At 38.6% G+C, this 16,247-nt stretch overlaps 1 protein-coding gene across 2 annotated transcripts in view; it reads right to left on the reverse strand.

Annotated features, from left to right (window-relative positions):
- The window catches only part of PEX7 (peroxisomal biogenesis factor 7), a 47,788-nt gene that overhangs the window by 8,564 nt on the left and 22,977 nt on the right, over nucleotides 1-16,247 (reverse strand). For both annotated transcript variants that reach the window (XM_063329503.1, XM_063329505.1), the window contains exon 9: nucleotides 6,232-6,331. In XM_063329503.1, the coding sequence (XP_063185573.1) occupies nucleotides 6,232-6,331 (100 nt within the window). The remainder of the gene's footprint in view (nucleotides 1-6,231; nucleotides 6,332-16,247) is intronic.

Genomic DNA, 16,247 nt, shown 5'->3' on the forward strand with positions numbered 1-16,247 from the left:
ATTTACATGCAGTGAAACTGTGTTTTCTAATGCCCCTGTCCAATCTTCAAACTCATTCTTGAGCCCCGAGTTCAGTTACACTCCTTCCTTTTGGAATATAATCATAAGCCAAACAATGCTTTCAGTAACAGCCGCAAAATCCTGTTGTCTTCTATTGAGTTTCACTTAGTGCAATTCACTGGCACTTCTCAAACAGATTTATTGATCAGGCAGAAAAGAAACAAAATCCACTACGCTGACGAAAAGATGACACTCTCAGAAGTAGAAAGTATTTGTAAACCACTGAATCAAATACAATGCACAGGCAACGCATATATTGAGTAAGAAACTGCTGCCTCCCACCTCTTCCCAGTACTTCAGAATCAAAATTAAAGTATATTGTCCTCTCAATAAGCTGACATTGCAGCTTTTACAGAATTGCAATGCCTGACAGCAACCTTTCCAAACACTTTCAGATGACACTTTGGCTGATAATGGCAAAAAGTGACCATTACTCATGAACGGCTAGCTTTGATTTATGCAGTGAAAGTTTAACAGTTCAGGAAAGACACATAATAAGCACCAGTAAGAATTTACCTCCCTTTCACCCCTCCAACTCTGTAAAGGAGTTCGAATTGGTCTAACATTTGCAGTTGGTTAAATCTAATCTTTTCATGCAAAAATACACTCTGAAATTAAGTAAAAGAACAGATGCTGTAGGATCTTTTCATCTCAAAGGATCGCTAATGACATAACTTTAGTAGCATCCTGGAGAAGGACCATAAGGGAAGATTAAAAAGAAGTACAGATAGGAATACAATTATAGCAGTGTGATAGCCACAACAGCTGGGTGGAAGCTATCAGTTCCTTGGCAATTAAGCGTAAAAGATAAGAGCAAGTGATCAAAAAGTCTCTGCTTTTCTGTACATTTCCACAAGATGTAACTACTTTTATATGAAATAGTCAACATTTCTGGGCCTGTTGAAGGCGTATGATTAATTTAAATGAACAGCAAAATACATAGCACAACAGCTTCAATAAAGACATCTTCTGCATTTATATTTGGCTATACTGGTTAAGCCAACTTCAGCAGCCACTCTCCTGTCTGTTCTCCTACTTGCTGTGTTGGCATAGCTAACGTGGCACATTGCACAAGCTGCAGATAGAAAACAGGCAGCAGAACAAACGTGCACATCAAAACTTTACAGCTGATCAAAAATGTCTCCATAAAGCTGGAAGAATTTAGAACTACATTTCAGTTACCTTCAGGGGATGCAGTACACAGTTTGGCTATGACTGCCCTCTAGCTTGTAAGAAATTACAACTTTTAAAATTGTAGTGATACTGATGCCATAAGAAAAGTCACGATACCATCAGTACAACCACATTTCACGGGATCAATAGACCAATGCTACAAAGCAGGCACGTCTGCTCAGTTCTGCTTGTCTCTGGTCAGGTGGAAGAAAGGAGCAGACTGTGGCATGGCACAACATGCTGGTGATACCCCGCAGCTTTATGGAGAAGAAAGTGGAGGCTTGGGGAAGCTGGATCACAATGACAGCGTAACACAGAGCACAAGACTGGTTTCATGGGTACAACACTGGTATTATCACTGTCTCCACACTACTTGGTATCATGTGCGTGTATTGCCATATGAACTATCAGCATCTCCAAATGCAATACAGAACAATTGTGGCCAGGCCCTTTGTTACATTGATATGTCCCACAGCTCCAGGTGCTCTGAAGAAATAAGAGAAACCAGCTTTATGTGAACTAATCTGCTCTGCGGGGGGAATATTTACACAAGGAGGTGAAGCCATACAGAGGGCTAGAGAAAACAAGTTTGCCTCCCAAACCATGTTGACACAAACAGGTATTTAGACAGCTAACTGGTCATTTGTAGTATAATTACCACCCAAACACACACAACCACAGCAAAAGAAAATCGTAAGTGATCACTATTTGTGTCGTACTAAGTTATTGTAAAACCTAGACTTTAACATCCATTCGGATAACACATGACCTTTAAAGGCCCCTTGCAACACAAACTATTCCATGATTCTATTCATGATTTTGGAGTAGAGAACTGACATTGGGTTTATTCTCATTTGCTGCAGAACAATTTTAATTTCCAAAGGGAGCACCTCAGTATTGTATACTGTTGAAGTCCTGTTCTGATTTGGCATGTCACAGATGTATAATGTGCTCTTCATGTATCAAGTATTCTAAGCCACTGCATCACTTGCCATCACTTACGTTGAAAATCACGTATACTTGCAATTTAGGAATGTCATTGTTCTTAGTGTAAAAGTACAGAGAAATTGAAAGATTCCTCTCCGATTCTTGTTAAATACTTAATCCCGTTCTCAGCAGCAAGATAGAAAGCCTGGCTCAACAGAAAGCATTAATTTGTACTTTCCACTGGCTGCTTTACAGAGTGCAGAACAGACACGAGGAGTAGGCTGAGAAAGGTTTTCAGACAAAATTCAGAGCTTCAGACTTTCTTCCATTTCTGTTAAGCAAAATACACCTTTAGCACTACAACGGAAAGAGTTGGGTATTTGGTATTCTTTATACCCTTATTGAAACCATTTCAGAATCAAGACAAGAAGTGAATGTTCACAGTATCTGTACTTTGTGTCATGGATGGATTGCCTAAAAGACAGTCAAAATTAATTAATGACTGCCGTATCACATTCAACATACAGCATAAGAAAAAGGCTGCTTTTAAATAAAGCTGCGCAAATGATACCAAAAGAACTTAGGTTCATGCTTACATGCTGTACGTAAACACAGCAAAATCCAAGTAGGAGCTAGGCTTAAAGGACTATCGTATTAACTCATCAGAACATTCACAGATCGCATACAGGGAAAGTAAATATCAGGAGAAAAATAAGAAATCTGATGAGCTACAGACTACAATTTCAATTTATGGTCCAGCATTATCAGTCCTCAGCGAGGAATAGCACATAGCTGATTACCATTTTCATATTCTCTATATACATCCTATGCCTATCTACTGTATATAGAAAGGAGCAAGCTTTAATTATTTTTCTTATTGCCAAACTTTGGAAGGAACTATTATGTCTGGTTTAAAAAACTGCATCTCTTAATACTGATGACAAGGTCAATGGATTTGTTCAGTTCTTAATACTGTACACCATTACAAATTTAAAAGACACTTGGTGCTTAGGGTCTTGTCACTGTTCTTGTGTGTGCCAAAGCTACTTTGGCTGAAAGCTGGAGTTGGGAGTATTTTCTCCTAGATGCCCTGCCTTGCAAGCTCTCACATCAACAATTGTAGTTTACAGAGAAATACCCTGAATATCATGAGGACCATTTCTGTCTATGTTTTGCACTGCAAAACGCACATTTTTCTATGCACCTCAATGTTTGTTTGCTAGTTGTCTGAAATTGCTGTGAACCTGACACTAACATTATGATGAAAAAAAAAAGCAACAACCCAGACCAAACAACAGTTGATTTTATTAAAATGCAAAGCTTTCAACAAATGCTTACTTTATGTAGAGGCAGATACCGCAAAACAGATACCAGAATCTTAATGAAGCACAAAAAAGTTTTCTGTTTCATCTAGCTTATATTTACCTTCACAGCCTGGAATCCATTCCTTATGATCAGATCTCTCTCTCACATGTTGTCTCGCCCTAGTAGGACACTACAAGAACCAGCTTGCCCGCATGTACCTACTCTCTGGCTGTGGATTTTATTCACAGCTCAATCAGTTCCACAGGAATGTCTTGTAATTCCCAGATCAGATACTTAATCGCAGTATCTATTTTTAACACTTTTTCAAAACTACAGACTGTATTTTTCTTGACATGTAAAAGATACTTCAAAAATATTCAAGTTCATTTGGCACAGCCAAAGAAAATATCATCTGGCTAGACAACAAAAATATCATTAACAATGAAAGCAAAGGTTAATAACTAGAATGGTACTTAATCTGACTATAAATGAAAAGGTTGTCCATTATGAATAAAATGTCCTGCATGCATGGAAGAGAGAAGCAGTTCAAATCTCAGATCGTAACTCCTCATAAAGCACACAGTGAAAATGACAAATCAGATAAATGCACGAAGAACAACAAGGAGTGGGGCTCATTATCAGGTCTCGATAGAGAGCAGACATGAAGGCAACCTACATATTGGGAACAGCAGCATAAAATGTAAGCAAATAATCTTTGTTTGACCAATGGAGAAGCCAGTGAAAGGCTGCAAGTACTCACACTGGAAGCAACTATTCCATAAGTGTTCATTCTTTATCTTGTAGTTACAGTTTAATTCTCTCACAGGATTTTAAGTTTCTTTTAAAAACCAGAATGCCTACATTTTGCACTGCTGTGATATCCAACCCTGAAAACACATTAAATCAACTCAATAGAAAAAAAAAAACCACAGAGGAATATTAAAGCTGTTGCAGATGACAAACTTCTGTCTGGAAGGCACATCAGCATGCAGTATATATTGGGTACATACCCCAGATTTACAGATTTTATGCATTAAGTCCAACATAGGACTTGCAGAATTTCTGCCTGGAAAAAAAATACCTGGATGCACGAATGCCCTAATGTAGATGGGTATGCACACCATCATTTTCCTTTTTCTAACATACAAGTGCATGTGCAGCTGTTTGCTTTCAATTCATTATCTATCCTTAATGAGCATTTACTAGGCCTTGTTCCAAGAAGGCTATTCCATATGTTGCAGTTACAGAAGAAAGAACATCCACATAGCAGCAACTGCAAGTCTGACAGATAGATAAATCATACAAAAAGAAGTCATATCTAGCCAGACAGTCAGAAACACCATCCCCTGAGACCCATCCTGTAACACACAGGGCTCCCTGCAACTGGCTTATAATCAAGATGTAATCACATCTTCAATAAAAAAAATGAAGAAAAGTCTTCTTGTCCCATTCAGATCCATGGCAAAACCCACATCAACTTCATGGGAAGCTGAACTGGGCTCAGAGCATGCAGTGATGTAACACTGTAAGGCCCTAATGTACTACAGTACGCTTGCTGCTCCCTCTGGACCCAATTCAGCCAGAATTGTACCTATGCACTCACTTGGGATGAAGTTTTAATTCCCAGCAACTGGTCTTTAAGGTATTCTTGCCTTGCCTTGATGAAAAATAACCTGAAACTTCAGAATTTTTTTTTTCAGGCTTACGAATTCCCCTGTGTGGTTCACAGCATGGCCTAATGAACAGTTACTGGCAGCGTCTCTGAGCCAACAGAATTAAGGGAACAAGCAACCAGGCAGGAAACTCTTCAAGCTAGTGTTTGGCTAGAATGGTTCCACGTACATTAAGCTAAGTATTTTGCCAAACTTACATCTTCCTCCTGTGTCCTTTTATCAGTAGCAGAAATTACAATGGTTTTATCTGCTTTGTCCAAACAGAATTTCATCACAGATGTTACAAGTCATTTTTATCTGGGGTAAAAAATTAATTTCACTGTGAAATAGAAAGGAATCTAGATGCAAATGATATCTGTGGCACGTTAAATAGTGTATTAGTTACAGTTAACTCAGTGACAGTAATTTCTGTGTGAAAACTATAGGCTTAAAAACTATGCATTTTAAAGCAAATAATTAGCTTTCATATCTCTGCCTTTTTGCATGGAAAAACAGTTCATACTACAAACAATAATCCCGTTTGTAAAACAGAAACAACTGTAGCAACAGCAGTAGAGGAGAATCCTGCTGCAACCAGTACAGAAATAAGTGTCCCGGATAAAATGGGTTCCCCTCATTCACGTCAATAGCTGAGGGTTTTAGAATTCTAACTACATATTAAGCCTCTTCTAGTAGTCCAAATATTATGAAAAATCAGGTCTAGGTATTGTGTGTGACACTATCAATGTTTACCTTGCCACTCTGCGTAGATGGAAGAAAGCTCTGCATCTCAGCTTGGCATTCTAGGCCCTTCTCTATTACTCTTCCTTCTGAAACAAAACTACCTCATTTTCCCTGAGCTCACCGTGGCTTTCAGCTATCAGATTTTGCAATTCTGTCTGTCCTGCCCTCCTCTCCTGCCCAACGCAAGTAACTGTTTTATAAATAAATATGGACCTGAAGTGAGGTTTATTTAATAAGCAATCAGCCAGACTCACTTCCAGAAGCTTCCTGCAATTTGGTGGCTCTTATTCAGGATCTGAGTCCTGCAGTCCAGCCATGACCACACTGGCTATAATAGGCAAGTGAAACGTAAATTCATCCCAGTTCTTACCTGACCACGGTTGTGAAGACTTAAATCTAGTCCACATGTAAATTCAGTATGATGCTCGACTGTTTCCAGCAAAGGGTTAGGCTTGGAAAAGTCCCAGAATCTATAGAGAGAACGAGGGAGGGAGGGGGAGAGAGAGGGAGGAGGGAAAAAAAAAAATCAAAATCAAACAAACCACAATTAAAGTAATTGAAAGGCCATTTCAAAAAAATAATGCAAGATATTGACAAATCTGTTGCTGCCAGGGTATTTAAAAAAGCAAACTCATCCACTTAGGAAACATAACAAATCATATTCCTGCAAAGCCATCTGCTGATTTGCATAAATTAAACCTCAGTGGGCAAAACCATCTTCGTCTCCTGTTGCAGAAACTGAGATCAAAGTTGGCACCAAAGAGCAGTCATTGGGACATTATTAAAACAGAACAAAATGTAGGCTAGAATACTTTTGTTATATTTCTTGATGGCTGGCTAATTTTATCCCTGAAAAACATGAACACAATTTATGACTTTTTCTCAGGTTTTGGCATTGTTCACTATGGGGTCTTTATTTACTGAAAATTATATATAAGATATATAGAGAGATATTGGTCATTCCCAGTCTCAAATTTGAGATTGTGTTCCTGTGAAACAGAATTTAATATTATAATTTAATAATAAAATTGTACTGCAAAGATCAGTTGCATTATGCAGTTAATTCCACTAATTCGTACTTCAAAAAGAAACTTCCTTTTCCAGGCTCGGTTGAGAGAATGATTGGAAAATAGATTTCTGAAGTACTCTACTTCTCTCAGCTACTCCCCCCGCATCGTATGCAATGTTCACCAGTGCAGTTAAGAGCAAGGATGAGAGAGGTATAAGAGAAAATGGGATGAAAGTATGGTACAAGAAATCTCAGTCGTGAAAAAAGGATTCAGGAATAGAACTTTCAGTTAATAACACACTGAGAAAACACCATATGACGGCACAAAAGAAAAACGTCGGTTTCTTTTTTGTCCTGTAAATACTGCTTAGAGAAGTCCATAGGCTGCAAAACACAGCACATTTTGTGGACTAGCAGATGTAATTGAGTTTTCTACAGCTCAAATTTTCCCACAGTGGTCAATCACGTGCTTTACTACTGCAACAACCACAGAGGTCTCTTTGCCTTACTCCTACTGGGGAAAGTGACAATACTTAATAAGAACAGTTCATTATCAAACCAATGACACTGAAAGCACTGTATGTTCAAACCAATTCAGGTAAAATAGCAAACACTGGAGCCAGCAGGGTCAGTTTGTTTAACGTGTAGATGTTATTTCCTTCATAAATGAGCAGACTGGTATCAGCACAATGGCTATGTCATAGCAACAACCCTCTTAACTTTTTCCTAGTACCTGAGATCTAAGATAAACAACTTATTTTGCGGGACAAAGGAGCAAAAGACCATCTCAGCATTTTCATCCTCCCACATTTGTTCATAAGAAAGTAAGGAAACAAGTTTTGTTGTTTCTAAGTAAGAGTGGTAGCCTTCCTTACCACGTTAGCTCTCTGCTAACTCCTGAAAGACAGATGTTCATAACTGAAAACTAAGGTTAAAGGTGACAACTTCAGATCTACGTGAACAAAAACTTAGAAAAGACTTTCAAATCCATTTTAAAAACAGTAGGACAGTTTGGTGTTTACTGCATGGAGTTATGTTTGCAAAAAGTCAGCAGTACAGCGTTTAAGAGTACTGCAACTTGAACTAAGTTCCACAGACTGACTGTGACCTGTGATTTTTTGATATAAAAATAATTACTAGTGAAAGTCCCCAAAAAATGTAGAGCCTCAAGACTGAGAATCATTGATGGGAAGTTAATGATGGCTCTCAAACAACTCCACAGCCTGAAGCGAAAAACACTATCTATAGCCCAGCTTCCAAGACTAGCATGGTGACAACAATATTTTGTTCAGAGTGAACTTCCATCGTGTTCTGAAGAATGAAAGCGCAACGCAGGTTTTCCAAGATGGTGTTTACCCCAGCAGGATAGCTGTACAGTAAAATGAAGATGCATTCACAGCGTAAAGAGGCATGCTTGCGTTACTGTACCTACAGGTATATCTACACAGTTGGCAGCATGAACTTCAACAGTGGGCCAGACAAACACATACGCTTTTAAGCGTACAGGTTGTACAGCCTGTACAATCAGAGGTGTGCCACTAAGACAGAACTGCCATTTTTACCCATATTATGTACATTAAAACTAGCACTCACAACTGCAGTCATACCTGTACTGACACAGACACCCTGTAACCTACATGAGTGCATTTTCTTAAACCTCTTTTCACTGGAACTGTTGAAAGTACACCTCTTCCCTCATTTCTTGATAGTGCCTTATTTGTTTTACATGTACTTCACATGCAATTCATAAGCTGCATGTACATTGCAAGTGAACTGCTTATTCTAAACAAGCCATTACATGAAGAGAAAAAGCCTGTCATCCTATGGATTTTCTATTTTGTACCACCCATGGCAATATCATGGAGGTCTGTCTTGCTACATACATCTCCTGTGCTCCCTTACCAAAGCACTTTTATCAACTCCCAATATCGTGTTTCCTACCTATGTCCTACCATGTCCTCCTCCCCACTCTACCCTTACCTCCTGCCCCTGCGCCTTCACCACTGGCTGTGAAGAGAAAGGCAGCAAGTACCATTTCAGGTTCCAGTGTCTGTATAAGGCAGTACAATGCACGTGTTGTGGCAGCCTGTTCCTGCACACAGAGGAGCTAGCAGATGAGAAAGCAGATTAGACAGGTGGTGAATTCATGCTACATCTTTTGCCTTCCACAAGGTAATACTTTGGATTTCGCTCTCTTGTATGCTCATGAGTTTCCAGTAAATTTGTACAAACTTAGGAAATTTAGACTACAACTTTCCTGTCAAATCTAATTAAGTTTTCAATAGGTTCAAAAGTTACTTCAGGAAATGATTCAGGGAAAATGTACAGATGGAAGCTGTTAGAACAGAAGTCCTCAAGCCTGTTTCCTTCTGGGGAACAAAAAAAAAAAAAAAAAAATTATTTATGCATGAAAGCTTTACTACTGCTCTTAGGTTTCAAATAGAAGAGGACAAGTTCTTCCTGCAAACTAGATAAAAAAACTTATGTTTGAGCAGAACTTAGCGTCAAGCTCCTTTTGGATCCAAGCCAATCAGAGCAATGTTGTTACTTCAGGCATTAACTGGGGACATCTAATTATTCCACAATAATATCCTTAAGAGATTATTTCGTTACAGTTCAAGTAAAGTACCGACATTATGAAGCAGCTCAGGTATAGAAGAAAGCCTTTTTTCAAAGTATTATCTTCCATAAGCATCAAAGAAATGAGGAAGAATTGCTTGAGAGCCAAATCAAACAGAAGAGGATCCAGAAAAGTAATTCTGAAATAGGTTTTACTTTTGAGTTTCCTCCAGTAGCATAGTTCCTCTCTAAGGACTCAACTTACACTCTTTATTTTGAAGTAGTTCTTGCTGAAATGCTAACTTCTTAGTTCACTTTCCATGTACTGTATGGGAAAACAATGCACATCACCTACACATTTATGACTTGACTCTAATAGAACTGCATATGCACCACTGGTTTTTCTCATTACACATGTGATCTGATGTTCTGAAAATGAAATCCCGTACAAACATCTTTCTATAAGGCAAAATGGCAGATTGTGTTATGTTTGTTTCAGTTCTTCTGCCACAATACACCGGAGTAGCTTTTGAAAACAACTAGTTACTAGCCTTCATAATATCCCTTCTGCTTTTGAAGAACTTCAAATTTGCAAAACTTACAGTAACTTTAATACTTTCCTCCGAACAATGGTTTGAGAATAACTCTCATGATCATTATGGACTTAAAGCCAACCTGAGAACATATTTATATCATCATTCTATTGAGGTATCAACCAAAGATCCTAAAACAGAAATAAAGTGCCCTGAAAAACACAGCATGCTCACAAAATGAAGATATTTCTTGTCACTAAAAAGTTCAATCTGATTTAAGAAATGCAAGTGAGAAACTCTATTTATGCAAGTACATGCCTTCTCTAGTACTTTTAGCTTAAATGAATGCAAGGTGCAGCCCAAGATGCAGCATCATGTGCTACGCTAATCTTTAAGGATGAAGACATGAGCCTATATGGGCTGGCTGGTGTACATGAGTACCAATTTCATTGCTGCTGATACACATAACTTAAGTGTAGTTATGACAGTAAAGTTATCCAGCTTACTCCTTGCTCCCCTCCCAAACCACGAATTAACTAAAAGGGGATGCAAACCCCTGACTTAGGAACATATATCATCTCATCAGAGCTGCTAGGTATTCGTCGTTTTTTAGTATCATAATTCTAGACTAGAGCTTCAGTTCACTTTGACACATGACACATTCTCCATCAAGCACTGGGAAAGGTCGGTTCGCTAAAAATGGGTAAGTCCGATGCCTGAGAAATACAGAAATGGCTGTCACCAACGTACAGGTAATACTGTAGGTACGTGTGGTCTCTCTCAATACTTCTGCTTCTTCATCTGTCCACAAAAAAATCCTAACTTTGCCTTTCAGACAGACAGGATACATTTTGTGGAGAAAGATATAAATGTATTTGTATGAGAAACTGAGAAATAATAGATAGTTTCACAACCAAAAAGTAAAAAGGGGTTATTTAGAAGAAAAAGATGCACTTTCCATGTGAAAAAATATTCAGATGCTGCCATAGTTAAATATTCAAGTATAAATGCTTGAACATTTATATTTAACGTGTGTCAAGTTATATATATGAATTACATACTTTTATGTATATTATTATATAAGAGTATTTAACACTTACACAGACCTGTTTATTAAGAGAACTGAACAAGAAAAAAATACAGATATCTCTTTGCTATATTCTTCCAACAACATTATTGTTATTCATAGCACCAGAAAATTTGTTTTCATAGATAAAAAATATTAATCTATTTGTCAGGTTGAATCATTTGATGAGTAGCTCCTGTGGCCAACACTTCTATAGTTTTAGGAGAAATTCCATCTCATACTACTTATTTCAAAGAAAACTAGCATATGCAGGCAGAAAAATGCCAGTAAATTATAAAAATACGAGAACCTGGACCCTCATTTATATGTCAAAATATTCACCATGAAATCGTAATTCTTGTTTTAATCCAAAAAAGCAAACATGCAGGAGAACAGATATGCTTCACACTGGTGTATGAATGATTTTGACTAACTCTATAGTTACAACAGTTAAATCATAATTGTAAAGTACAATCAGTTTTGAATTGTTAGTTTCATCAGATGTAATGCCCAAAGCTCTGACTATCAAGAAGACTTTTTATAATGATGCAGGAGCTATCATCAACCGAGATATTCAAGTTAACAGGTTCTTCTAGTGCAGAGTTTTCAGTTTCACACTGGGAATCACTAATGACAAGCATTTTGATCAGCGAGAAGACACTTTCTATTTGGGGAAAAAAAAAAAGAAAAGAGAGTAAATGAGCAAACACCCACCTTTTCACCTTGTAGAAAAAAAAAGAAAAAAGAGACAAAAAAAGACAACAAGGATAATTAACCAAAGTGAAAACCAGTTCCTTTTATGAGCAGCATTATTCCAAAAGCTCTTAAGACTTCTTTGTGATCCAAGTTACTGAACTTGTACATAGCAATGGAGAACTGGAGACAGTGGTTCACCTTAAAGCGTCTTGCAGAGATGATGTCCAGTATAGCACAACTTTCAATAAAAATCACCTTTTTGCCTCAGAGACAAGCTTCTGTGAATACAATTCAAGATCTGGCCTGATACCAGCTTAATGAGGTTCTATAATTTATCAGATTTTCTGTTTAGATTTTGGTGAGCACTGTCTGTGCCTAATGCACCAAGGTGGTTTTTTTATACTGAAGAGAGTCCAAAAATATAAAACAGTGATTCCAGTAAGAGATGACACTGACGTTCTTTAAAACTGAATTTATATAGAGATAAGGTTTAAGAACATGCATGCAGACCTAAATAAGTCCTGGAAATGTTACAGTACTTTGTGCATTTCCTGGCATTTTAATGATTCACTTGTGTTAAAACTGATTTTCCTGAACTTTTCCAAATAATAAGGAAATGGTACAGAAAAAATTTGTCTCAATGCAGCCTTTACTAGACGGGGATTAAATCGAAATCATTATACCCAAGTATGTAAAAACTCAAGTTCAAATCTACACCTTCTTTTTCTTAGCCCCCAGTTGTCACATGAACTAGTTTTCTTTTCAATAGCTTGACTATGCAATTATTATATTATTTGCAAAGGATGAAGCTAAGTATTGTTAACTTTCCTTTCAAACTACCATTTTTTTTGCTTTTTGATAGCCAGGTGTAATTACATGCCAAACTAGCTGTTCTACCTGAAACAAACAAAAACCCTGCCCCTTTTATGGCAGTTTGGTAATCTTATCTAAGATTTGCTTTGGTTAAACTATAATGTTTCAGTACCATTTAAGATACAGTAACAGTTAAGAGCTTAAACAGTAAGCTATACTGTATCAAGTTATCTACTAATGCTTACAAACAATTCTGAGCTTCAAACAGAAAAGTTAAAGGAAATGAAAAAACCAACACCATAACTAAGTTGCTATTAAAATAACATTACTTGTATCAATGAATCTATGTTAAAAGGAGTGACATACCATGACGTTCTATGAATTGGTATCAAATGTGGCTAAAAAGTTACAGGCCTTGAGCAGATTCAACAAGATCCAAAATGAATATCAAGCACTGGAATCCCTACTTTTCTTCCACCTGTTATATATTTATTAAGTATTTTTGTTCTTAAATTGAAATGTATGTATATCTGCGTATATAGTCATGTATGTGTATATGCATGTGCATACATGAGGGCATGTGTGCACATATGTGCATGCGGAGCGCATGGTGCATACAGTCAAACTCCGAACATTTATAAGTGAACTCTACTTTTTACTGTGAGCTGCATTCCTTCCTGTAAATGACAGTACAGCATATGTGGCAGAGGTACAACATAGTCATCATATTATATTCTTTAAAAGAGATGTTCCCAAAGTGTTGTGTTAACAAGTTCCCTCCATTATACAGAATATTTGGTTTGTACCACCTTTTCCAGGCTTTCACCTGGCCTTCTCTGTTGTTTGTTCACTCATACCAAACCCAGCAACTAATAGTTTTAGCAAATTGCAAAAAAAAAATAATATCTGTATTTCATCTCTTCATCCCTGCACTCTGTCTCTGGCCACAAGTAATTGTTTGGACAGAAGAATAATGCCTAGAGTGGCATTCTGTGAAAAAGTCCCCAGGCTCTGCATTTACAGACACCCTGGGATATAAGCTAGGAGCTCTCCTCATCTTTACTGACAGTTTCCACATATGAAAATGTCAGAGCTGAAATTGCACTAGATTTCAAGTACTGCATGAAGCGCATTAGTGCCAAACTTGAAGGATATATAGTTGGTGTCAAAAACGGGAAGAACATGACAACACCATCAAGTCACTTCAATGCATCAGCATGCTGATTATTAGTCTTATTGCTCAGACAAGGCCAATGGAAGAAATCAATTACCACTTTTTATTTTAAGACCTAGAAGCCTTTTGAGAAACGATACACTGCCAACCAGCTGGCACTGCATCAGTAAGGGATGTTAAGTAAGATTGCCTAAGTAACCTTACACAGACTACTGTGCAGTATCCTGTGAGAATTGCATTTTAAACATAAATAAAATTAAGCACTTTATATAAGACAGAATGCTGGTACAGCAGCTTAGGGAGTTATATACATATGGACATCACAGTGCTTACACTGTCAGGCTCCTGGCACTGAGACATGACAGTGGACATCACTGGCAAGGCACTACCCCTTATTACAGTAAGCAAAAAAATAACAATTAACATAAACTTAGGAAAGGTTCTCAAGCACTTAAGTCCTTTACCGAAATAATGACATGCTTATGGGGGGGCAGGAGTATTATATAAACTCACCATCCAGTTCTAATCTACAAGAGAAAGGCACAATGTTTGAAAAGAACAAGCCCATGCAGGGACTGAAATTTAAGGGAGTGACTGGACTGCTAAATTCATGGATTTACCATTATCACCATCTCGCCTTCCTAGCCCCTCTTTCCTGAGGAGCCTTTATCCATTGCAGCACTCCAGTCTTGCGAGCGGTCCCACCAGCCCTCTATAATCCCCAAGAGGCCACAGCTCTGCCACTGCACATGGACTTGTAATTCCCCATTTGTCTCCACTGCCATATACAGGTGTCAGGCTGCTTTCACAGGGAAAGGGCAAAAGTCTCTGGCACTATCCTATTCCCCACACTATTCTCTGATCCTCATGCTTCCACTTCAGGTTATGGTCACTCTGCCTTGATATCTGTAGTTTAAAACACTCCTCACTGGGTTACCAAGCCTATTGGCAAAGACGCTCTTGCCCTACTTCGTCAGAAAGATCTTATGCTGTCTCACAGTACCCAGTCACCTAAAAGAGGACCCCGTGGTTGGTTGTGAGAGTTAAAGCCCTGCTTGTGACACCAGCTATGCAAACAAGTGTTGACTTGACAGAGATGTCTTTTCCTACCTGAACCTTTTGCCTTCATTGTCAGGACCGAGGAAAACACCATCTGGACCCCAATGCCATGTAGCTTCTCTTGGTATGTTAATGTTCACCTCTTTCGGTAACATGAGAACCCATACAGGTAAGCGGGAAAAGGCAGTGTTCTGAATCTGGACAAACTCTAGCAGTCTTTCCACAGTGTCCTCAGTATCCCTCAGCTCAAGGGAGGCAACAAAACCTTCCAGGACATTAAGTTGGATTGGCAGACATGCTTGAAGAGGCAATGCAACAGGAGGCAGTCTCCAGTGATGATGCACATTTTTCTTTCGGTGCAGACACTTGATTCAGGCTCAGCTGACTCTGACACCTCCCCGGACTGAGCTTGCTCTTGCTCACACATTTCCAGGGCCTAAATCTATTCTTTAACTCCAACTTGTGTTGCCAGAAATCACAAGTTTCCAGCCTCCCCCATCATGGGAATCTTTATCCTCTACTGCTTGAAGAACAATCTCTAACTGTCCCTCCTTCCTTGCACTGTGGGATTTGGGCTCTTACCTCTTAAGGATATCTGTGAAGACCCTGTCAATCTTGTGTTCACTATCCACGATGGTATACAGTCTGCTTATCTCCTCCTGCAGCTCCTTCACCTCACTACCTCAAAGAGAACACACCTCCCACAGGTAAGGCCACCATCACCCCCAACCCCAGGAAGAGGCACCAGACACTCCGTGCAGCCTAAAACCTGGAAGGCAACATCCTCTCTACTGCTATCAAGGACTCACATGTACCAAGGACACCTGCTCCAGCAGCTGTCTCCCTGTGGAACATCACCATTCTTACTGTATAGTCTCAAGCAGTCCCACACTATCTGTAGCAGAGCTTCGGAACCCCTTCGCACCCCTGCCTGTTTCTTTCTGTTAGCTGTGTTCTGGCAGCTACGACCAAGAGCTGGGATGAAAACCGAGTATTCCAGCTATACCACTCTTACAGTAAAAGTTCTGAAAATATACACAATTCCTACAATGCTTAACACACTAACTTCATGATGCAACTTTATATGATGTTATGTCACAAGACTATGCAGATGTATGATTTAGAAAGACGTACAGGCACTGACCATTTCCTAAGGTGTCCCTTAGGAAACGGCACCTTTCTGTGTCTAGCGTCAGACCACTTAGGACACAACGAGTGACATTAATCGGGATGATCTGGGCAAGCGGAATAACTTTGCAGTCACTTGTGGAGACAAGAGGGCTTCTCCCATTTGTAAATGTACTGCCTGCTATATTCAGTCCATGTTATAAAATTAAAATGTAGATCAAAGAATGTGATTGAAATATTCAGAAACGTACTTCATAGTGTATTGACTTACAACACTGTATCTTAGAGAAGTCCTAATGTGAAGTCAAACTTCTTTAGGACTTTTAATCAGCTGCATTATAAAATCCTC

Source organism: Chroicocephalus ridibundus, chromosome 3 (genome assembly GCF_963924245.1).
Source record: "Chroicocephalus ridibundus chromosome 3, bChrRid1.1, whole genome shotgun sequence".
Classification (NCBI taxonomy): Eukaryota; Metazoa; Chordata; class Aves; order Charadriiformes; family Laridae; genus Chroicocephalus; species Chroicocephalus ridibundus.